This window comes from Sus scrofa, chromosome 2 (assembly GCF_054392235.1).
Source record: "Sus scrofa isolate SSC_HxYL_T2T_F1_AM1 chromosome 2, Sscrofa_HxYL_maternal_Yorkshire_Landrace_v2.0, whole genome shotgun sequence".
In the NCBI taxonomy this organism is placed as follows: domain Eukaryota; kingdom Metazoa; phylum Chordata; class Mammalia; order Artiodactyla; family Suidae; genus Sus; species Sus scrofa.
Genome location: NC_139384.1, coordinates 118,432,977 through 118,457,522, shown reverse-complemented (window position 1 = coordinate 118,457,522; position 24,546 = coordinate 118,432,977). Strand labels below are relative to the sequence as shown.

Genomic DNA, 24,546 nt, shown 5'->3' with positions numbered 1-24,546 from the left:
AGGGCTACAGAGAAAATGCCAGATCTTAACCTGCTGTGCCACACCAAGAACTCCCAGGCTCATCTTTTTTTGTGTGGATACATGTTGACTCACCGCTATTTATTTAAAAGCTGTCCTGGAGTTCCCATCATGGTGCAGCAGAAACGAATCCGACTAGGAACCATGAGGTTTTGGGTTCGTCCTCTGGCCTCACTCAGTAGGTTAAGGATCCAGCATTGCCGTGAGCTGTGGTATGGGTTGCACATGCTTCTTGGACCTGGCATTGCTGTGGCTCTGGTAGGCCGGCAGCTGTAGCTTTGATAGAAACCTAGCCTGGGAATCTCCATATGCCGCGGTAGCGGTACTATAAAGACAAAAAAGACAAAAAATAAAATAAAATAAATAAATAAAAACTGTCTTTTCAGGAGTTCCAATTGTTACATAGAGGAAAGGAATCCAACTAGTATCCATGAGGATTCAGGTTTGATCCCTGGCCTTGCTCAGTGGGTGGGGAATACTCTAACTCCACTAACTCTCTTCCAACCTTTTGTTATTGTCATGTATTTTGGTGTGCATAAAATTTAAATCCTAAAGGATGCACTTTTATTTATTGTATATTTAATACTGTACTATCAGAATCTCTTCATTCTTCCCTGCATTTCTGTGCTTTTTTCAGGGATTCTTTCCTTCTTCCAGAAAAATTTCTTCTCCAGTAGGTCAGCAGAAAATGAACTTTGTTCTTTTTATTTGTTTAAAAATATCGTTAGTTCATCATTATTATAAAGTTATTCTTTGTATAGAATTCCAAGTTGTGGTGATTTTCTTTTAGTACTTAAAGAGAAATATTTAACTGTCTTCCTGACTTCTAGAGAATATTTTATTACAGTTCCTTTGAATGAAATGTACTTTTTTCTTTATATGCCTTTAACACACTGTTTTCTTGTCTTTGGCTGTCAGCAATTTTACTATGGAATTCCTAAATATGATTTTTGTGTTTTTTGTTGCTTGCGTTAAAAAATATCTTAAGACTTTAAAAGACAGTCTTGTCTTTTCCTGTTATCTATTAGGGTGGTAAGTGTAATAGTTTGCTAGGCTGCCATGAAAAGGCTGGTGGTGGGCTTAGACAACAGAAAATTTATTTTCTCACAGTTCTGAAGGCTAGAAATCTGGCAAAGTTGGGTACTTCTGAGGACTATGAAAATAAGGTCTGTTCCAGATCTCCTTGGCTTACATATTACTATTTTTTCCCTGAGTCTTCACCTTGTCTTTGCTCTTTGAATGTTTCTGTTTGTATTTTCTCTTCTTATAAGGACACCAGTTGTATTGAATTAGATCTCATTTTAACTTAATTACTTCTGTAAAACCCTGTCAATAAGATGATAGCATTCTGAAGTACCAGAGGTTGGAATTTCAGCATATAAATTTTGGAGGGAGGAGAATTCACCCATAGCAGTAGCAAACAATCTCAAATTTAATCACTTAACAATTTTTCTTTATCTTTCATGGCTTTGTGAGTTGACTGGGCTCAACAAGGTAGTTCTTGCTTGGATATTCTCTTGAGCTTGTGGTCAGAGGGCATATAATATTTGAGTTATCTGAGCATGACTGGGCTAGATTTCCTAGGTGGCTGGTAATTTAGGCTAAATTTTGCTAGGAGCTTATTTGGAGCTTTTGATTGGATATAGTGGCTTCTTTATGTAACTTATACTTCTGCTAACAAGGGCAAGAGGTCCAAAAGGAAAATTCCAAGTTTTAGTGTTCTAAGAGGAATAAACCATAAGGCATAGACTGCAAGGCTTCATTTGACTCAGGCTGGAAGTCCAAGAATGTCACACTTCTCCATTCTTTTTGTCAAAAAACTTATATGTCAATGATTAGATTCCACCTCTTGATGTGTGAAGCAACATGCATATATTGGGGGGAAAAAAGGAATCAATGAATCTTTCACTGGTTTTAGAAAATTCTTAACTATTCTTCAAATATTACTTCTGTTCCATTCTTTGTCAATTCACCTTTTGGATAATAGTTATACATGTAGTAAACCTTTCCCTATATCCTTGTGTCTTACTCTCTTACTTTCTGTTTTCATTTATTTTTTTGCTCTGTGCCTTAGACTAAAGTTTTTTCACTGGTCTATACTCTAATGTATTAATCTTCCACTTGCTTTTCCAGTTACCTGTACTCTAGTTTACTAATTCTACTTTCCTCTATGTATAATTAGCATTAAATTCACCTATGAGTTATAGTTAGTGTATTTTTCTGTTATATAATTTTATTTATTTTTAATAGATTTGAGTTCTCTGATAATATTCTTTCTTGTAATGTTTTCTTTGATATATTAATCCCTAAATTTAAAATTTGTTAGATATCTGGCATCTGATAATTTTGAAAGACTGTTTAAATTTAATTTTTTCTCTTGACTACTCTGTCTCTTATAATTACTGTAATTATTTTTAATCATGTGTACCAAAAGCAATAGAGACTCTGAACATTAATAACTTTAAAGAAATTTTACAATAGCTTTATTCAAGAAGCTAGAATAGGAACAGTTTCTTGTAAACCAAACAAATTTAGCTGATTTGAGGATAAGTTTCAGTTTTTAAAAGACCTTATCAATTTTCAGATTGCCCTTTTTCTAAGTCTTTCATGAGGTCCTGATTGAAAGAAAGATGTTAAACATAGGGGTCCTTCATTTTGGTGAGATTTGAACCCCAGTATTTGCTTTCCCATTTATAATAAAAAGCAATATTACCAGTTATTTTTACATTGTATTGGTAATAATAGCCAATATTTTAGGTAAGTACTCAGTAAAATAGCAGCATATAAAAAAAGCACACATTGAGCTACACACACTCAGACACAAATTCAGTTAAATTTTTTTTAACCTGTATTAACTGAAAAATGAAAACAGATTAAGGTCTGTAGTCTGGTTAATAAAAGTGAGGCAATGTCAGTTTCCTGATTTTAATATTGTATTATAGTTACATAAGATTTCACCCTTGGGGGATGCTGGGTGAAATTACACAGGATGTTTTGTACTATTTTTTACAACTACCTGTGAATTTCAAAAGAAATAATAATTCAACATAAAAATAATTTTAATATTAAATGAAACACATTTGAATGCCCAGAGACTGACTTGAACAGTTTGGAAGGATCTATCTTATGTTACTGAATAGGAAGACGTTAACACCATCAATGTATCAGTTCTCTGTAAGTTAATTCATAATTTTAATGTTATAAAGAAAATGCCAATATAATTATTGAACTATAAAACCTGATTCTAAAGTTTTTATGGAAAAATAACAAACAAGAGTAGCTTGGAAATCTAAAACAAAGAAGCACAATAACAGAGGTTTAGCTTCATAACCTAAAAGGCACCATAAAGTCTCAATACTAAAGCAAAATAGTATTAACTTAGGAATAGCCTGTCATTAAGTCTAGAAATAGATCTCAGCTCATATAGGAATTTAACGTAATGAAAATGAAATCCTAGTAAGTACATCAAAAATGGACTTTCAAGAAAATGGTTTTTGTATAAGGGCCTTAGACTTTGGGAAAAAATATATCTGGATCCTGTATGGTAAACGAGGAAAAACTCAAATGGGACAAAAATTTAAATGTAAAAAAAATTAACTAATGAAAGTGCTTAAAATTGGCTAATTTCATTACTGTTTATAAAAGAGGATGGTATTTGTAACTATGACTCAAGAATCCAGAAGTTTTGAGGAAAAAGACTGATAAATTTACTCCATAAAATTAAAAATAATAAAGCCACAGCCAAACAATAATGAATATATGCAACTTATATCCATAAAAAGATTAATTCCTCTAGTGAGTAAAACTCTCCTAAGGTTAATGACCCAACAGGATAGTGGAAAAGCATCAGTGAAAACAAAATACAAATATGAAAGAATGTTCAGCCATAAAAATTAAAATTTTAATGTGATAATATTTCTTATGTACCTCATTGACAGGAGTAAAATCTTGATAGTAGATCTATTTATGTGGCTAGGAAGAAACAAGTACTTCCATATATTGCTTGAAAAAACAAAATAGTGCAATTCTAATAAAAACATTATCTTTAATACATAAAAATATTATAGATATGTTTATTCTTTATGTCAGCATTTGTACTTCTTGAAACCCTTATGGTAGATATCTGGCATAAAATGTATTTCCATCTATAAAGACATCTTTATACATACAACCACATATAGCATATGTAATACATATATGAAACAAAAAACATTAGGAAAAAACTAAGTGTATGTATGAAAGAAAAAAACATGAGGAAAAAACTAAGTGTGAAGGAGCAGCAGCCAGGTTGAATAGAAGATTGCAATTCTGCACAATATTATATAATTCAAGTGAAAAAATGAATGGGAAGGAGTCCTATGCTAATATAGGAGGGGATCTTAAGAATATATTGTGGAGTTCCCATCATGGCTCAGTGGTTAACGAAGCCAACCAGCATCCACGAGGACTCAGGTTTGATCCCTGGCCTCGCTCAGTGGTTTAAGGATCTGGTGTTGCTGTGAGCTGTGGTGTAGGTTACAGACACAGCTCAAATCCCATGTTGCTGTGGCTCTGGCATAGGCTGGTGACTACAGCTCCAATTCAACCCCTAGCCTGGGAACCTCCATGTGCTGCCACTGCGGCCCTAAAAGACAAAATGTATGTATATATATATATATAGAGAGAGAGAGAGTAACATGAAAAAAATCAAGTACAGAATAGTCGATATAGTTTATTTTCTTTGAAGAAAGATAGTATGTATGTATGCATTTATAGTCGCTTATAATTTCATAAAGAAACATTGGAGTTATATATAAGAAAGTAATTAAAATGATAATTTAAAGGGGTGGGTAGAAATGGGGGTAGATGAGAGCAGGGGTATTAGCAAGTCTCTCCAGCATGTGCTTTTTTTTCTTTTTATTACTCAGTGAATTTATTACATTCATAGTTGTACAATGATCATCACAATCCAATTTTTTAGGATTTCCATCCCACAGAACCAGTGCATCCTCCCACCCCCAAACTGTCTCCTTTGGAAACCATAAGTTTTTCAAAGTCTGTGAGTCAGTATCTGTTCTGCAAAGAAGTTCAGTCTGTCCTTTTTTCAGATTCCACATATCAGTGATAGTATTTGATGTTGGTGTCTCATTGTCTCACTGACCTCACTTAGCATGATAATTTCTAAGTCCATCCATGTTGCTAAAAATGCCAGTATTTGGTTCCTTTTAATGGCTGAGTAATATTCCATCGTGTATATGTACCACATCGTCTTAATCCACTCTTCTGTTGAAGGACATTTAGGTTGTTTACATGACTTGGCTATTGCAAATAGTGCTGCAGTGAACATCGGAGTACATGTGTCTTTGCAAGTCGTGGTTTCTCTGGATAGATGCCCAGGGGTGGGATTGCTGGATCAAATGGTAGTTCTATGTTTAGTTTTCTGAGGAATCTCCATACTGTTTTCTACAGTGATTGCACCAATTTACAATCCCACCAACAGTGTACTAGGGTTTCTTTTTCTCCACACCCTCTCCAGCACTTATTGTATATAGACTTTTTGATGATGGCCTTTCTGGCTGGTATAAGGTTGTACCTCAAAGTGTTTTTTTTGTTTGTTTGGTTTTGTTTGTTTGTTTGTCTTTTTGCTATTTCTTGGGCCACTCCCGTGGCATATGGAGGTTCCCAGGCTAGGGGTCCAATCAGAGCTATAGCCGCTGGCCTATGCCAGAGCCACAGCAATGCGGGATCCGAGCCGCGTCTGCAACCTACACCACAGCTCATGGCAACGCCGGATCGTCAACCCACTGAGCAAGGGCAGGGACTGAACTCACAACCTCATGGTTCCTAGTCAGATTCGTTAACCACTGCGCCACGACGGGAACTCCTCAAAGTGGTTTTGATTTGCATTTCTCTAATAATGAGTGATGTTGAACATCTTTTCATGTTTTTTTGGCCATCCATATGTCTTCTTTGGAGAACTGTCTGTTTAGATCTTCTGCCCATTTTTTGATGGGGTTGTTTGTTTTTTGGTATTGAGTTTCAGGAAGTGTTTATAAATTTTGGAGATTAATCTCTTGTCAGTCGATTCATTTGCAAAGATTTTCTCCCATTCTGTGGGTTGTCTTTTCATTTTGTTTAGGGTTTCCTTTGCTGTGTAGAAACTTTTAAGTTTAATTAAGTCCCATTTGTTTATTGTTGTTTTTACTGTCATTACTCTAAGAGGTGAATCTGAGAAGGTGTTGCTGTTGTTTTTGTCAGAGAGTGTTTGGCCTATGTTTTCTTCTAAGAGTTTTATGGTATTTGGTCTTATATCTAGGTCTTTACTCCATTTTGAGTTTATTTTTGTGTATGGTGTTAGGGAGTGTTTTAATTTCATTCTTTTCCATGTGGCTGTCCAGTTTTCCCAGCACCACTTATTGAACAAGCTGTCTTTTCTCCACTGTATATTCTTGCCTCCTTTGTCATAGATGAGTTGGCTGTAGGTGCGTGGGTTTAATTCTGGGCTTTCTCTCCTGTTCCACTGATCTATATTTCTGTCTGTGTGCCAGTACCATATAGTTTTGATGATTCTTGCTTTGTAGTATAGTCTGAAGTCCGGGAGCCTGATTCCTCCAGCTCCATGTTTCTTTTTCAGGATGTCTTTGGCTATTCTGGGTCTTTTGTGCTTGCAAACAAACTTTAAAATATTTTGTTCAAGTTTTGTGAAAAATGTCCTTGGTGATTTGATAGGGATTGCATTGAACCTATAGATTGCGTTGGGTATAGTATAGTCATTTCAATAATACTGACTCTTCCAGTCCAAGAGCATGGCATGTTGTTCCATCTATTTGTGTCATCTTTGATTTCTTTCATCAGCATCTTATAGTTTTCAGAGTAGAGGTCTTTTATCTCTTTAGGTAGGTTTACTCCTAGGTATTTTATTCTTTTGGATGCAATGGTAAACGGGATTGCTTCCCTAATTTCTATTTCTGCTCTTTCATTGTTAGTATATAGAAATGCTATCGATTTCTGTGTATTAATTTTGTATCCTGTGACCTTGCCAAATTTACTCTAACCCCAGTTTTCTGGTAGAGTGTTTAGGATTCTCTAGGCATAGTATCATGTCATCTGCACATAGGGATAGTTTTACTTCTTCCTTTCCAATTTGGATTCCTTTTATTTCTTTTACTTCTCTAATTGCTGTGGCTAGGACTTCCAAAACTATGGACATCCTTGTCTTGTACCTGATCTCAGTGGGAATTCTTTCAGCTTTTCCCCATTGAGAATGATGTTAGCTCTGGAATTATGTTAGCTATTATCTCTTGGAATATTTTTTTCTGTCCCCTTCTCTCTTCTCCTTCTTGCACCCCTATAATATGGATGGTGGAGTGTTTAACGTCGTCCCAGAGTTCTCTGAGACTCTCTTCATTTGTTTTCAATCTTTTTTCTCTTTTCTGTTCCACAGCAATGATTTCCACTAATCTGTCCTCCACCTTGCTTATTCATTCTTCTGCCTCCTGTATTCTGTTGTTAGCTGCTTCTAGTGAATTTTTTATTTCAGTTATTGTTCAGCATCTCTTCTTGTTTCAGTTTTATATCTTCTGTCTCTTTGCTCAGTGTTTTCTGTAAATTATCCATCTTTGCCTCCAGTTTATTTCCAATGTCTTGCATCATCTTCAGCGTCAACAGTCTAAAGTCTTTTTCCTGGAGGCTAGAATCTCCAGATCACTTAGCTGTTTTTCTGGGGTGTTTTCTTTCTCCCTCATCTGAGTTATAGTTCTCTATCTTTTCATTTTTATAAGTTTTTGGTGTGGTGACCTTTTTATAGATAATAGAGTTGTAGCCTCTCTTACTTCTGGTGTCTTTCTTCTTTCCCCCCCCCCCCACCCCCCGGTGGCTGAAGTCAGTATGAGGGCTTGCTGTAGGCTTCCTGATGGGAGGGACTGATGCCTGCCCACTGGTTGGTGGAGCTGATTCCTATCCCTCTGGTGGGTGGGGCTTTGTCTCTGGGTGAGATTAGAGGTGTCTGTATGCCTGGGGGGGGTGGTCTTTAAGCAGCCTTTTTACTGATGGGCGGAGCTGTGATCCCACCTGGATTGTTGTTGCCCTGAGGCTTCTCAGCACTGATGGGTGGGGCCAGATTTTCCCAACATGGCCACCTCCAGAAAAAGGCAGCTGCTGAATATTACTGAGAGCTTTGCCTCCAATGCCCTTCTGCCACAACAAGCCACATTCACCCGTTTTCCCAGGATGTCCTCCAAGAACTGCAGTCAGGTTTGACTCAGATTCCTATGGAGACTTTGCTTTTCCCTGGGACCCAGTGCACATGAAAGTCTGTGTGCACCTTTTAAGAATGAGGTCTCCATTTCCCCCAGTCCTGTGGAGCTCCTGTGCACAAGCCCCACTGGCCTTCAATGCCAGATGCTCCAGGGGCTCTTTCTCCCAGTGCTAGATTCCCACACGTTGGAGTTTGATGTGGGGCTCAGAACTCTCACTCCTGTAGGTGAGTCTCTGTGAACCAGTTAGTTTCCAGTCTGTGGGGCTTCCCAACCTGGAGGTATGGGTTGCTTATATCATGCAATTGCCCCTCCTACCTCTTGATGTGGCTTCCTCTTTGTCTTCTGTAGTAGTATATCTTTTTGAGAATTTCCGGTCCATTTGGTTGAAGATTGCTTAGCATTTGTTTGTAAATTTTGTTGTTTTTAGGAGAGAAGTTGAGCTCCAGTCTTTCTGTTATGCCATCTTAATCCCATCTCGGCATGTGCTCTTTGTATAACTTTCCAAAGAATATAATTTTACTTTGTTAATTCAAAATTTAATTTTTTTTGATCTTTTTGCCATTTCTTGGGCTGCTCCCACAGCATATGGAGGTTCCCAGGCTAGGGGTTGAATCGGAGCTGTAGCCGCCGGCCTATACCAGAGCCACCACAATGCGAGATCTGAGCCGTGTCTGTGACCCACACCACAGCTCACGGCAACGCTGGATCCTTAACCCACTGAGCAAGGCCAGGGATTGAACCCGCAACCTCATGTTCCTAGTCAGATTAGTTAACCACTGAGCCACGACGGGAGCTCCTAAAATTTAATTTTTTAAGAAAGTACAATAGAAGTCAAAGCAAAGACACAAACTGTGAAAGCATTATCCAGTGATAATACCATAGGAGTAGGGGAAGATGGAGTAGTTTGTAGAAGGCCAGTGCTCCTATAGAGGATGACTAGAGAAGCTGGGTTAAATGATAAAAATCATATATTTAAAGTTAAAAAGTGGCGAAGGACTAGAAGGATTTCAAATTTCAGAGAAAGCAGAAGCTTTCAGGGAAGAAATTGGGATTTAAAGCTGTTCTTGACATTCTTGCCATTTCTTTCTTTCTTTTGGCCATGCCCACATCATGTGCAAGTTTCTGGGCCAGGAATCAAACCCACATATAGCAGCAACCCAAGCAGCTGCAGTGACAATGCCAGATTCTAATCCTGCTGCATCTCAAGTGAACCCCACCTGCCAATTCTTTCTGAGGGGTAGATGCTGACAACGTGGGCTAGGTCTAGGTAGAGGGTGACAACTAGGGGGTAAGCAAACTGGCAGAGTTTTGGTAATCACATGGGGCTAAGAATGACAACCTTCTTCTTCCTCTGGAGAAATTTGATGAAATTTGAAGCCATGTGAGGTATAAATCTAAACAGAAAAGCATAATGATTTTTCTCTATCTCTTCACCGAGGTGCTCATTAAGAGAAACTTGTCCTTCAAATCTTTCTTTTCCAACCCCCATTATTTTAATATGTTTATGTATTCTCACCTGTGAGTTACTTTGAATGTAAACAAGAAAGCAGGGAATTCCCATCATGGCTCAGTGGTAACGAACCCAACTAGTATCCATAAGGACATAGGTTTGATTGCTGGCCTCACTCAGTGGGTTAAGGATCCAGCATTGCTGTGAGCTCTGGTGTAGGTCACAGATGTGGCTTGGACCCAGCCTTGCGTGGCTGTGAGATAGGCAGCAGCTACAGCTCCAATTCAATCCCTAGCCCAGGTTCTTCCATAGGCCACACATGTGGCCCTAAAAAGACAAATAAATAAATAAACAACAAAATAGATGAGTATTTTAAGGAAAAAAGGTGAAATAAAAGCAGAACAGAAGTGACCGGATTCCTGCTGCCTTGATAGATCTTGGAGTGTGGCAAGATAGACAGCCAAAAAAGAGTAGTTTCACTAATACATATTCAAGTGAAAAAAAATTTACTGTAAAGAATATGTACAAAAATATGAAGAGAAAATTATGGAGCAGTCTAAATTAGTCTGCGTATGGAGAGAGGGTATCTTTGAAGAAATCACATTTAAGCTAAGCCCTAAAAGATGGAGGATGAGAATTTTGCACAGTAGGAACAGTATCTTTTGCAAAGACCCTGAGTGCAAGAAATAGCTTTATAGCAGTGTTGTAAACAGAGTGTTAAAGGCAAAGCTGGGAGGTGGCATGCAATAAGACTGACAGAGCAAGCCATTGAATGATCCTGGTGGGGCAGTGAAATCATTAGAATTTTACCTTAAAAACTCACTTTGGCTCTATGTGAAGAATGAAGGGATAAAGATTGTTTTGGGGAGTTAAGTTAGGAAATTGTTTTATTTTCTTCAGGCAAAAAACAAAAAAACAAGCTTGGAAGAGGCCAGTGGAATTAGAGGTGAATAAAATTAGAGAGATATGAATAAAGTCATGTTTAAAAATCACATATTTTATTATTTATTGTTTTTGGTGAATAAGGAAAAGGATACTCTTTCAAGGATGCCTCTTTCCAGGTTTGGGGCTTGAAAACTGCATAGGGGATGATTCCCCTTCTTGTGACAGGAAACACTAGAGGAAGAGCAACTTGTGTGCAAGAGAGGAATTTAAGTCTGGAACTTAAGATATGGACTGAAAATATAAGTTTAGAAGTCATAGGAGATTTTGGAAGCTGCCTTTTACATTTTGCAAGAGTATTAACAAATGTTTTGTTTATTCCGTGAAATTCTTACACCATTTCGTCAGAGCCTTACTACTTAGATAAAATGCAAAAAACAAAAACAAAAAAAACTTCACCTCATTCTTAAAACATAATAATGTTTTTCATTAGAACTTTGTTTTTTTAATACATTTCTATTACATATTGTTTTGCTCTTCATTTAACTGATTTTGGAAAATCCTGAGAATCATTAAATCTTTTTATCTTCTTTTGTATACTAGTTAGAAAAGTTATAATCAAACTGAACATACATAAATATTTCTTAATTGTACTTGTGAGATAGTGTCAGCTCTTCATATGTTTGAGAATACCAGTATCATACCATGTGTAAGAAAACTGCTTATACTAAATGAAGCAGAGCACTCAATTATAGTTAGGCATATGACCCAAATTTCTAGTTTATACCAAAAACTTTATCCTAAAACATGGTTCTAAAATTTGGTGCTTCTTTTACATGTCTTTTTGAATTTGCTCATAATAAAATTTAAATTATTTTTTGTTTAAAAAAATCATTAAATATAAGAATTGGTAAATTTGTTTTCACTTTCCTAGTAGTAAACATTTGAGGAAAGAATATATATTTTAACCAGGTTGATACAGACGAGATTATCTCACTTTTTACAAAATAGTCACAAAATACTGTACATATGCTATACTTTAATAAATTGAGTCATTTTGGATGAATATATTGGTCACACTTGTTAATTATAAAAGTTCCAGAACAAGGAAATAAAGAGTAAGCATAGAATTTATTTAAAATATGTGTTTAAAATATAGCATTTATTTTTTTACTTTCTAAAATGTTCAAAGGTTATTTTTATTGTATTTTAGTTTATTTTCCACACCACTAATATGTGATATTGTGCATTATTTTTCTTTTTTAAAAATATGAAATACAGAAATCTTCATTCTTTATATTTTAGAAAGTTATTTTTTATTGATTTTAACTTTTGAATAGTGAGGGTAACAGAGGTACAACGGGAAAGAGATGGCACCCTCAAATTAAGACAGTTCTGGTAAGGCTGAATCAAGTGATCATTTAAAATGTGGACAGGGTATAAGGAATCCCAAAGTATAGTGCAGTACTTCAGGTCTGTTACCACCCCACATCCAAAGGGAAACAGGAATAAAAGGAGAGAGACCTGGAGAGGGAACTGCTTTGCCTTAAAGACCCAGTCAGTTTGGGTAACTCTGAAGGGAGGGAGCCTGGGAAAGAAGACTTTGACCTCACTTTCCTCCTCACTCAGGAGCACCCCATTTGCAGAATCCGATTGGAAGCCAGAAGCAAGGGAGCCTATTGATGTAGTCCATTTAGGTCAACTGGCCTCACAAGGCAGAGAACAAGGTAGAGGAAAGTAGAGAGTGACTCTCACAGGGACAAAAGGAAGACATTGAAACAGTACGTGTGCACCACAGAATGAAGTATGAGATGTATAAGAAGTAGTGCTGTTTTTTCATCAAAGGCTGGGGCAGAAAATTTGGGCCATAATGCTTCCTCCCTGTGAAGAGCAAGCAGCTTTGGAATTCGTTGGCAAAGGACAGGATATGGAGAAATGAGAAGGTTTGTAGTTAATTCATCCAGATTGAACTCTGTCAACTGACTAAAGATTCTTAGTCTATTTGATACACAGGAAGAAAAAAATTACCGCTGAACCTAGCAAACATTCTTTACAGCTAATAATAATGACGTTTTCATGATATTGTTGCTATTTGCTTGCAGGATTGTATCTGATAAACAACGTTCTCTGGCCTTGGGTGTGACCTTTGTGATTTTGAGAATATTTGGTATGGCAATCTATATTACATTAAATTGAGTTGTTTTCTTTTTTGATCTATACATATGTTAACATATATTTTGAGAATTTCAAATGAATAATAATGGTAAACTGATACAAAACAGGTGAATGGGGGAGCTGCTTTACATAATTTAGGAGATAATAGTGTAAAAAGATAATACTTAATGTAAAGCCCATTCAGTCATATAACATGTGCATTAAAATATATTCAATTAGAAGAGACAGACTATTTGATAAGAAGTATATTCTTAAGTTTATAAAAGTGATCTGGTAAGCTGAAACACAATACATATAAGCACAGAAATTATATTTACATTGCTTGCATGTTTGAGAAGTCACTAACCTAGACCAACACTAACCAAAGAAACTGAATCTGATGTTTTAAAGGATTATATACAAAATCAAATTGATTTTGCTAAGCATGATGCACTCTGTACTTGTCTCTCTTAAAATGCAAAAACTTTCAAATCCACATTATGACTTTGTTAAGACCTCTGACTCAAAAAGTTGATTAAAAATATTGGTGAGGTAATGAAACAAGATTATACTGGATTGAAGACTGAAAGACATGATAAATGGAGTCCAGAATGTAGAAAAATTTAAGCATGTCTCCAATGGCAATCAAAGAAATCATTCTATAGGTAGATCAATATGTGGGATTTAAATTAGCTTTTTTTAACTGAGAAAAATTGGAACGTATGTTTATGGTGGCCAATGAACCAGCAAATAAGGATAGATTGTTAATGGAACCTGGAGCATAATAAACAGCAAGTGCACAGTTTCCTACCCGAGATGGGAAGCCAGTGGGGCTGATGCATTTTTGGTTTGCTTGTTTGTTTCCTTTTTAGGGCCACACCTGCAGCATATGGAAGTTTGTGGGCTAGGAGTTGAATGACAGCTGCAGCTGCCAACCTACACCACAGCCACAGCAACACCCAGATCCAAGCCACATCTGCAACCTGTGTCACAGCTTGTGGCAATGCTGGATCCTTTTTTTTTTTTTTAAATTAAAGTATAGTTGATTTACAATGTTTCTTCAATTTCTGTTGTACAACAAAGTCACCCAGTCATACACAGTTCTCCCTGCTATACAGTAGGACCCCATTGTCCATCTATTCCAAATGTAACAGTTTGCATCCACCAAACCCAAACTACTTGTCCATCCCACTCCCTTCCCACATAAGTCTGCTCTCCATGGCCATGATCTGTTTCTGTTTTGTAGGTAGTTCATTTGTACCATATTTTAGATTCCACAAATATGTGATACTGTATGGCATTTGTCTTTATCTTTCTGACATTTCATTTAGTATGAGAATATCTAGTTCCATCCTTTTTGCTGCAGTTGGCATTATTTTTGCATTTTTAATGGTCGAGTAGTATTCCATTGTATATATGTAGCACATCTTCTTAATCCATTCATCTGTCATTGGACATTTAGGTCATTTCCATGTCTTGGCTATTGTGAATAGTGCTGTTATGAACATAGGAGGTACCTGTATCTTTTTAAAAAATTTTATTGAAGTATAATAATTTACAAGGTTGTGAGAAGTTCTGCTGTAAAACAAAGTGACCCAGTCATACATACACACATATCCATTCTTGCTCAGATTCTTCCCACATAGAACATCATAGAATACTGTGTATGAGTATGAGAGTTCTTTGTGCTGTGCATGAACCTTTTTGAATGAATGTTTTGCCCAGATATATGCCCAGGACTGAGATTGCTGGGTCATGTAGTGGTTCTATATTTAGTTTTCTGCAGGATCTCCATACTATTTTTCATAGTGATTGTACCAATTTATATCCTCACCAGCAGTGCAGGAGGGCTCCCTTTCCTCCATACCCTCTCCAGCATTTGTTATTTGTTGACCTATTAATAATGGCCATTCTGACTGGTGTGAGATAGTATCTCATGGTAGTTTTGATTTGCATTTCTCTAATAATTAGTGATGCTGAACATTTTTTTTCATGTGCCTGTTGGCCATCTGTATGTCTTCTTTGGAGAAATGTCTATTTAGGTCTTCTGCCCATTTTTCAATTGGATTGTTTGTTTTTTGTTGTTGTTGAGTCGAATGAGTTGTTTGTAAAATTTGGAAGATTAGGCCCTTGTCTGTTGCATCGTTTGCCAAAATTTTCTCCCATTCTGTGGGTTGTTTAATGGTTTTCTTTGCTGTGCAAAAGCTTTTGAGTTTAATAAGGCCCCATTGGTTTCTTCTTGTTTTTATTGACCTTATTCTAGGAGGTGGATCAAACAAGATGTGATTTATGTCAAGGAGTGTTCTGCCTATGTTTCCCTTTAGGAGTTTTATGGCATCTGGCCTTATATTTAGGTGTTTGATTGCATTTTGAGTTTATTTTTGTGTGTAGTACTAGAGAGTGTTCTAATTTAATCCTTTTACATGCAGCTGTCGAGTTTTCCCAGCACCAGTTATTTAAGAGACTTTCTTCAACTGTATGTTCTTGCCTCCTCTGTCACAGATTCATTGATCATAGGTGCTTGGGTTTATTTCTGGGTTTTCTATCCAGTTACATTAATCTACATTTTGTTTTTGTTCCAGTACCATATTGTTTTGATAACTGTAGCTTTGTGGTAATACTTGAATACAGGAATCCTGGTTCCTCCATTTCTGTTTTTCTTTTTCAATATTGCTTTGTCTATCTGGGGTCCTTTGTATTTCCATACAAATTTTAAAATATTTCATTCTATTTCTGTGAAGAATGTCCTTGGTAATTTGATAGGGATTGTACTGAATCCATAGATTTCTTTGGGTGGTATAGTCATTTTAAACACTAGATTCTTAACCCACTGAGTGAGGCTGGGGATCAAACCCACATCCTCATGGACAACTGTGTTGGTTCTTAACCGGTGGAACCACAGTGGGAACTCTCATCATGCATTTTTGAATGGGAGGAAGTGAAATCAGGTGATGATGTTTCAGAGAAAAGTGTCTCTAGATCAGAGCAAAACCCTGAGATAGATGTTACCTGATTTACAGAGGATAGATATTACCTGATTTACATTTAAAAAGTAACTGCTGCTGGAGGGAGAAATACTTATCAAAGATAAATATGGAGAGAAAGAAAAAGGAGGCTTTTGCTGAAGTCTAAGTCAGAGTTATATTAAATTGTATTCTGGTGCTTGTAATGAAAGAGAAAAATCAGTTTATCAAGACATATTTGGAGTTAGTGTTATAATGATTTATCATGAATTGGAAAAATAGTGTGGAAAACAGAAAAAATGAGTAGTAGGTCCAGATTTTTCACCTTGAGAAATTATAAACAGAGCACCAGCATTCACTGAGATTGGGAAATCTGGTGATGGGTAGTAGTCCTTTGACAGGATTCAAAAAGTCTTGAGTCATGGGGACTCTTGATAGATTCTTAAGGAAGATGATTAATCAATAGATAAGTTAATTCTGAGAACTCAGTCATCATATCTTTGGAAAGGCTTTTTATTTATTTATTTATTTTAAAATTTTAAGACTTCATTACTTTTACCAGAAAGTGACATTTTTGCTGAGAGATGTGGGTATATTGAGATTACCCTCAGTCAGCACACAGCTATTCCTCTGGATATGAGGTCTTCTGAAGCTAGGGCTGCTACAACCATACCAAAGCATTTTACATTTTCAATTATTTCTCTCAATATCTTGATAAACAACAGATATGCATTGCATTTTGAAGCTAATTTTTAAGTCATTGAAAATTTCACAGTTTGAAATCTCTGGAGATACACTGAGTTGACAATATCAGTATTGTCTCTTTTTTAAATATTTTTTCTCCTAAATTTTTCTTTCAGAAATTAACAGAAATTTTGAGATGTCAACTAAATAATAACGTGCACAACATTCTAAAAGGATGAAAATATGCTGGGTTTTTTTTCTATATAATATATAGGGATAAGGATTTTTCAAAAACACAATTATGTTTCCAGTTTTTAGGAATCCTCTTGATAAGTAAATTCTTATGTAATTTTCATTGATATGTTTATAATGATGATGGCTTAAACTTAAGTTTAGGATAAAAATCATTCTGATCTAAACCTATCGTGTTTTCATGGAGAATTTACAATCATTGCATTTTTTCATAGGGACTATACCTGGACCAATAATTTTTAAAATAGTAGGAAAAGCTTCTTGTCTCTTTCGAGATACTGAGCACTGTGGAAGCACTGAAAATTGTTGGATCTATAACAAGACAAAAATGGTCTACCTGTTGGTAGGAGTATGTAAGTGATATCTATCGAAGAAATATTGAGAAATATAATTATTTATAGTAAGGTATAATCATGATAAATTAAAAACAAACGTATACTTTGATTGTTAAAGAAGCCTTATACTATTATATAGAAAATATTTTAGAAACTGAATTACTATAGAATTTCTGTAAGTATTTGAAACACCACATTAAATATGCAGTTGTTTCATGTTATTCCTGAATAAAGGGTGATAATTAGCAGAATTTCAATTTGGGAAGCAATTTTGCAGTATACAACTAAATTGCCTGACCTTGTGACCCTTTCCATTTCTTCAGTAAAAGACTGGATAATTTAAAAGAAGAAATTTTACACCACTAAAAAGTATCAAAATAGTCTTACTTAATGTAAATTTCACGTTGTCTCTTTTGCTTAGTTATAAACTAGGGCTGGACACATAGGAAACATTCAGTATTTGTTGAATAAATAAGAGATACAGGAAATTGGGATACTATGGTAATGTGGTCAAAGTGTTGTGAAAGTCTAGATATGCTTGTATTACTTTGGTAAATTCACTAGATCTTAGATTTTTCACCAGTGAAATGAAGATGTTGGACGACATAATTTCTGAAGCCTTAATCAGCATTAACCTTAAATGGTTGTATTGTATAGATGCTATTGATTTGCTAAATATTTAAAATATTTTGTGTTTTGTGGTTTCATTGAGTGAGTTTGGTAATTCAAAGAACCATATAATGATAGGCTCTGACATTTAACAGTAGCAAATATCTGTTTGATAAACAGTATTTAGCAATGGCCTCTAGAGCTTATTAGTCAATACTGAACACTGAGTAAAAAATTTTTTTGAAAAGTTCGAAAAGTCAAAAATGGCATTGAAGAATTCAAAATTAATTTCTTAGAGATAATTTGGTAAAACCGGACATTATTCTTAAGGAAGCCATCTTAAAGTACAGCTAAGTATTTTAGTTTTTATTTTAGATATAATTGTAACATGCTTAACTATTTTCAAACAGCATATAATTGACAAAATTGGTGAACTACTAGAGACCCTACTAGGGAGCTAATAAAAGGAGATAATGATAATAAAAACATAGGGAATTTCAGTCAGAAAGGGCAAATGCAGGAAACCGCAATAGGAATATGTGTTTATGTCAATTTAGTTAAAACGAGAATCTATATTTTATTCCATGGGTCATTTGAATCAGAATCACGTGGAGTGTTTGCTAAAATATCAACTCTGAGGTCCTGATTTAGAATACCAAGAATTAGTGGTAGGAATGTATATCTTTACTAAAGCATCTCAGATGATTTTTATCACAGTAGACTTTGAAGACAACTATGTGAGAGATCCTACAGCTGCATTGTCCAATTTGATGGACATTAACTACATGTAACTATTTAAACTTAATTAAATGCAATTAAATCTTTAGCTCCTCAGTAACAATAACAAAATTTCACTTGCTTAAGGGTCACATTTGAATATTCTCTGGGACAGTGCAGATGTAGAACACTGCCATCACCACTGTCACAGAAAGTTCTATGTACACCGCTACGCTAGAGCAAGGCTTATTCAAGAGGGAACTATGAACACCTTGAACTTCAGTGTGTTTTTGAAATCCTAAAATTCAGTTTGTACAATTATATGTCCACTCTAGAATAAGGCTGTGGCATTCATCAGATTCTCAAAAGTTTTATCATGTGAAATATTTTAAAAAATTAATTTTATCCATTCATCAATTTCCTTTGGTAGCAAGAAATTCTAATCTTTCTCAAATCTTAGGTTTTCATGAGTACAATCCATTATGTGTTTTTTTTTTTAATCTCAAATGAAGGATTCCATCAGCTGTAGTTTATTTGCAATAGGGATTTAATTTATATCTCTTGTAAACATTCTCTATTTTAAATTGTCATGTTTACTATTTCATCAGGTTTGAGTATTTTTGGTAAAATTTTTATTGAAATAAAAATATAAAGAGCACATATTGTAAATGTATAGCTCGACACCTTTTTATAAAGTGAACACACCTACAATTAGCACCCACATCTATACAATATATTAGAGTTAATAAGTCAATTCAATAATGTTTCTCGGAGTTCCCGTCGTGGCGCAGTGGTTAATGAATCCGACTAGGAACCATGAGGTTGTGGGTTCGATCCCTGGCCTTGCTCAGTGGGTTAAGGATCTGGCGTTGCCATGAGCTGTGGTGTAGGTTGCAGACGTGGCTCGGATCCCGCGTTGCTGTGGCTCTGGCGTAGGCTGGTGGCTACAACTCCGATTCGACCCCTAGCCTGGGAACCTCCATGTGCCGCCAGAGCGGCCCAAGAAAATGGCAAAAAGACAAAAAAAAAAAAAAAAAAAGGTTTCTTAATATACAGCCAATACAAGAAAATCAATTGTGTTTCTCTATATTAGGCACGACCAAATACAAAAATAATAAACTTAATACATTAAAAAAATCAAGTACTAAGAAAAAAATTTTTTTAAGTTGTGTAAAACCTCTATACTGAGAACTACAAAGTTTATTTGAGGGAAGTCAAATAATTGAAAAAATATATTTATAGACAGGAAGATTTTTAAATACCACTTCTCCTAAATTAATTTACAGTATAAATGTGATCATAAGATCCTAGAAGGTATTTTTTTTAATTGACAAGGAAGTTGAAACTCATATGGAAAGAGACAAAGGACTAAGAATTATCCAAAGAACCCTGAAGAAGAAACGAAACTGAGAAGTGTATGCTAACAGACATCAAAACCTATTATTGAGTTATAATAATTAATACAAAAGAATATTGATATGTGTCATCACATTAACAAATGGAACAGAATAGAGAGTCCAGAAATAAACTTACACCTGCACATTCAGTTGAGGTGTGATAGAGGAGACACTGCAGTGGCAAAAAATGGTCTTGAAATAAAAGAACACTTCTTAAATGTAGATAATCAAATAGCCAATAAACAATGGAATGGATAAATAAACTGATAATATCAACAGTGGAATAATATAAAATGAAAGTAAAAAGTATACAACTACATAAAATATGGATGAATCACATAATATATTGAAAGAAAGGAACCAGACACAGGTTAGTATGCACTGTATGATCCCAATTAAATAATTTTGACCTAATATAAATATTTTTCAAAAACAAAACTAATTTTAGGGTGTTGACTTTGAAGAAATAGGAGGAGGTGTCGACAGTGTTGTGTTCTTCATCCAGATGCTGGTCACACTGTGTTTAGTTTGTGAAAAATGTATCAAGACGTATTCTTTAAGAAAAGTTGAGATGCCATTAACTTACAATTAACATAGATATTAGGTGTTCTGTGTGATGGCTTTTGATAACTCAGTGCACTTGTGGAACCAGTGCTCAAAACAAGCTATAGAAATTTATCCTATGCCCCTTCTAGTCAGTTTACCTCATCTACAGATAAACCTCTTTTTCCTATTTCTATTACAATGTGTTGGTTTTGCCTGTCCTAGAAATTATACAAATGGAATGCAATATATGCTGGTGGGGTTTTTTACCTGTCTTGCTTAATGTTATTCTTTTGTGATATTCATCCATGTTATTCTATAGTAGTAGTTTGTGCTTTTTAAAAGTTTCTGAACATTGTTTCATTTTATGAATTTGGTGTAGTTTATTCATGCTCTTGTTAATGGATTTGGGTTGTTTGCAGTGTTTGGCTTTTATAAATAAATGTTTGAAATATTATTGTATCATTACAAATGACATAGACCCATTAATATTTCCTATTTTATCTTTGAAAAACTATAATTGATATTATCAGATAATTTATATTGTTGCTATAAAATACTTACTTTAATAAGGTTATTTGCACCCAAATTTCAAATACTTTTATATAATTCCCATGATACATTAATGTTCTGAAACTTGAAAAATGAAAATGAATTTAAAAACATAGTCTATTAATTTTTCCAAAACAATTCTTTTGCTACTTGGAAAATTATGTAAAGAAAGGAAAAAGATCAAAGCTATATGAAGTGACTCAAATTTTTGGTTTGTATTGATACTTAAGTTTTGAAAATGGAAATGTATTTTTATGTTTTAGAATTATTACATTCTGTGAAATAGTAACATACTTTGCATTGTTCTTGGGCTGTATGTTTAAGACTAAAAGGTTAACATTTTAAAAAAACTTTTTTATTATGGTTGATTTACATTGTTCTGTCAGTTTCTGCTGTACAGCAGAGTGACCCAGTCATACATCTATACACACACTCATATTTTTTCTTTGTGTTCCATCACAAATGATTGGACATAGTTCCCTGTGCTGTACAGCAGAACCTCATTGTCTATCCATTCTAAATGTAACAGTTTGCGTCTTTTAACACCAAACTCCCAGTCCATCCCACTCCCCCTCCCCCTTGGCAACCACATGTCTGCTATCCATGTCTGTGAGTCTGTTTCTGTTTTACTGATAGGTTCATCTGTGCCATATTTTAGATTCCACATATAAGTGATACCATATGGTATCTGTCTTTCTCTTTCTGACTTACTTCGCTCAGTATAAGAGTATCTAGTTCTATCCATGTTGCTGAAAGTGGAATTATTTTGTTCTTTTTTATGGCTGAGTACTGTTCCATTGTGTATATGTACATCTTCTTAATCCATTCATATGTTGATTGACATTTAGGTTGTTTCCATGTTTTGGCTACTGTGAATAGTGCTGCAGTGAACATAGGGGTGCATGTATCTTTTTGAATGAAAGTTTTGTCTGGATATTTGCCCAGGAGTGAGATTGCTAGATAATATGGTGGTTCTATATGTAATTTTATGAGAACCTCCATACTATTTTCCACAGTGGTTGTACCAATTTACATTCCCAATAGTGCAGGAGGGTTCCCTTTTCTCCATACCCTCTCCAGCGTTTGTTTTTTGTAGTCTTATTAATGATAGCCATTCTGACCAGGGTGAGATGGTACCTCATTATAGTTTTGATTTATATTTCTCTAATAATTAGTGATATTGAGCATTTTTTCATGTGCCCATTGGCCATGCATGTGTCTTCTTTGGAGAAATGTCTATGTAGGCCTTCTGCCCATTTTTCAATTGGGTTGTTTGTTTTTTTGCTGTTGAGTTGTATGATTTGTTTGTAAATTTTGGAGGTTAAGCCATTGTCAGTTGCATGCAGATGTTGCATGAAAAAGCATTTGTACAGTTGATGTCAGAGAATGTTTTGCCTGTGTTCTCTTCTAGGAGTTTTGTGGTGTCTTGTCTTATGTTTAAGTCTTTAAGCCAGGTTTTGTAAACATTTTTTTTTTAATTTCCTTTAAGTATCTTGATATGAGTCTATGACATTGATTACATTCCGCAATTGGAAAATTGGTATCTCCAGAGATTAAATATACTTACCTTTTCTTTGGTGCATACCTTTCTTTCCAAAAACATTTTTGCTCTAAATAAATTGATGCATCTGATGGTTGTATTTTTTTTTCTAATTCAGGTCTTATTTGCAAAGCAGTTACTATCATCTTCACTGCTGCTGCATTTGGCCTATATAAATATTTACCAAAGGAAAATGGTGACATCGTGCCTACAGTTGTGAAGCATCTAAAAGTTAAAAAAAGGGAAAGAACTGATTTATAACTGGACCATCATTATGTAAGAGTTACGTATTGTCAGTCTATCAATAGGATGTTATTAAATATTAAATATAAATAAAATTTTACATAATTTTAGTATATCTACATGTTTAATGAGTGAATGTGACATATGATCTTATAAGCCTTATTATATTTACAGTATAAATATAATAATATAGTCTCTGTGCTTTTTACTTTTAAAATATGACACACATTTAATACTTTTAATAGAAAGGTAATACTTTGAAAGAAAAGGATGAAGTGAAAGTGGGAAATACACATAAGGTAATTCTGACTATAATGATATCTTACATATTATTGGGTTTTGGTTTTGTGGAATTACTTAGGTTTCATATAGTTTATTCTTATTAATTTTCACTTGGCTTGAGGATGTTTATTTGTCAATAATTTTTAAAAATAATATTAGGTGTTCCAATGTAGTTGATATAATAAAAATTTATATTAAGGTCACATTTGTTCTCCAAAAGAAGGCATTTTAAACCATTTAAAAATTAACATTTATCAATTATTTAATAATGGAGACTTTTCCTCAGAAAATTTCTCTGATCAGTTTGCCAGTTTGCAATAGATATTTTCATGCTCCTTTAATTTTAGTAGACGTAAAATTCAGTATTTATCATATACCTCTTTGATTTTACCTTGACTTTAATTTTATTGATAAAAACTGTTACCTAAATTGATATACATTTCTATGTTTTTATATTTAATTTTATGATTAATCATAATTATTATATTTAAGGAAATGTTCAAATTTGAATGCAGAAAATGTGTCAACCATTTGTGGAATCTTTCTTAAGCTTTAGTGTGTTCCTATAGAAAAATTTTAATATAGTCATTTCATACATGATTGTACATCTATCCAGATTTTTTAGCAAGTTTCCAAATATTGAAAAAAAAATCAGATTGTTATGTAACAAAAACTACAATGTTTCTTTTGTTCTTTTGGTAGAAAGAACAAGTGAAAAAAATTTCTCCTTTGTTATTCACATTAGTCAGTGTGTAAGGGCAGACATTCACAGTCTTGACTGGCAGAAAAGAAATGTGAAGCAGAGAATACACATATCTTACTATATGTTTTTCTAGCCTAACTTCAACATGCATTTATGAACATCTATAAACTAATTTTTATGTAAAACTTTATTTGACTGACTCTTCCCTGTTTGAACCAGCAGGAATGGCAGAATATCTTAGGATCAAAGTGTGAAAACAGGAGATTTTCCTTTAAAGATTCTACAAGATCTGTTGCTGTGCCCTATATTCAGAAAAGGAAAATCACACCTGATGTTTACCAAAGTAGTAGATATGTATCCGTGGTGATCTGTATTTTCATAATAAAGTACATTCTTACAAAGCATTTCTCATATGTTTGTAATGTATGTGGGATTATAAACATAATGTATGGCGTTCCCATTGTGGCTCAGTAGGTTTAGAACCTGACGTAGTGTCCATGAGGATGCCAAGCCCAATCCCTGTTCAGTGGGTTAAGGAACCCAAGCTTCAGCGTAGGTTGCAGATGCAGTTCAGATCCAATTCAACCCCTAGCCCAGGAACTTCCATATGCTACAGGTGTGGCCATAAAAATAAAAAAAAAATAAAATTAACATCACTGTGCAGTATGTTTTATTTATTTATTTATTTATTTATTTATTTATTTATTTATATCTTTTTGCCTTTTCTAGGGCCACTTCCCACGGCATATGGAGGTTCCCAGGCTAGGGGTCTAATTGGAGCTGTAGCCACCGGCCTACGCCAGAGCCACAACAAGGCAGGATCCAAGCCGCGTCTGTGACCTACACTAGCTCATGGCAACGCCGGAACCTTAACCCACTGAGCAAGGCTAGGGATTGAACCCGCAACCTACGGTTTCTAGTCGGATTCGGTAACCACTGTGCCATGACGGGAACTCCCAATATGTTCTTTTTAGAATTAAAGATT

At 34.9% G+C, this 24,546-nt stretch overlaps 1 protein-coding gene across 26 annotated transcripts in view; it reads left to right on the top strand.

The window, feature by feature from the left end:
• SLCO6A1 (solute carrier organic anion transporter family member 6A1) overlaps positions 1–23,965 on the top strand; it is a 98,266-nt gene extending 74,301 nt beyond the window's left edge. For 7 of the 26 annotated variants that reach the window (XR_014838440.1, XR_014838439.1, XR_014838436.1 and 4 more), the window contains 4 exons: positions 12,690–12,754; positions 16,856–16,993; positions 22,452–22,609; positions 23,784–23,965. Coding sequence is in view for 17 of the 26 variants with exons in the window: in XM_085014138.1 (XP_084870264.1) it covers positions 12,690–12,754; positions 16,856–16,993; positions 22,452–22,594 (346 nt within the window). In the remaining 9 variants the exon portion in view is untranslated. Of the gene's footprint in view, positions 1–12,689; positions 12,755–16,855; positions 16,994–22,451; positions 22,635–23,780 lie in introns of those variants that run through there. The other 19 variants (XR_014838437.1, XR_014838438.1, XM_085014139.1 and 16 more) reach the window with 8 other exon arrangements.
• Positions 23,966–24,546: the final 581 nt, after the last annotated feature.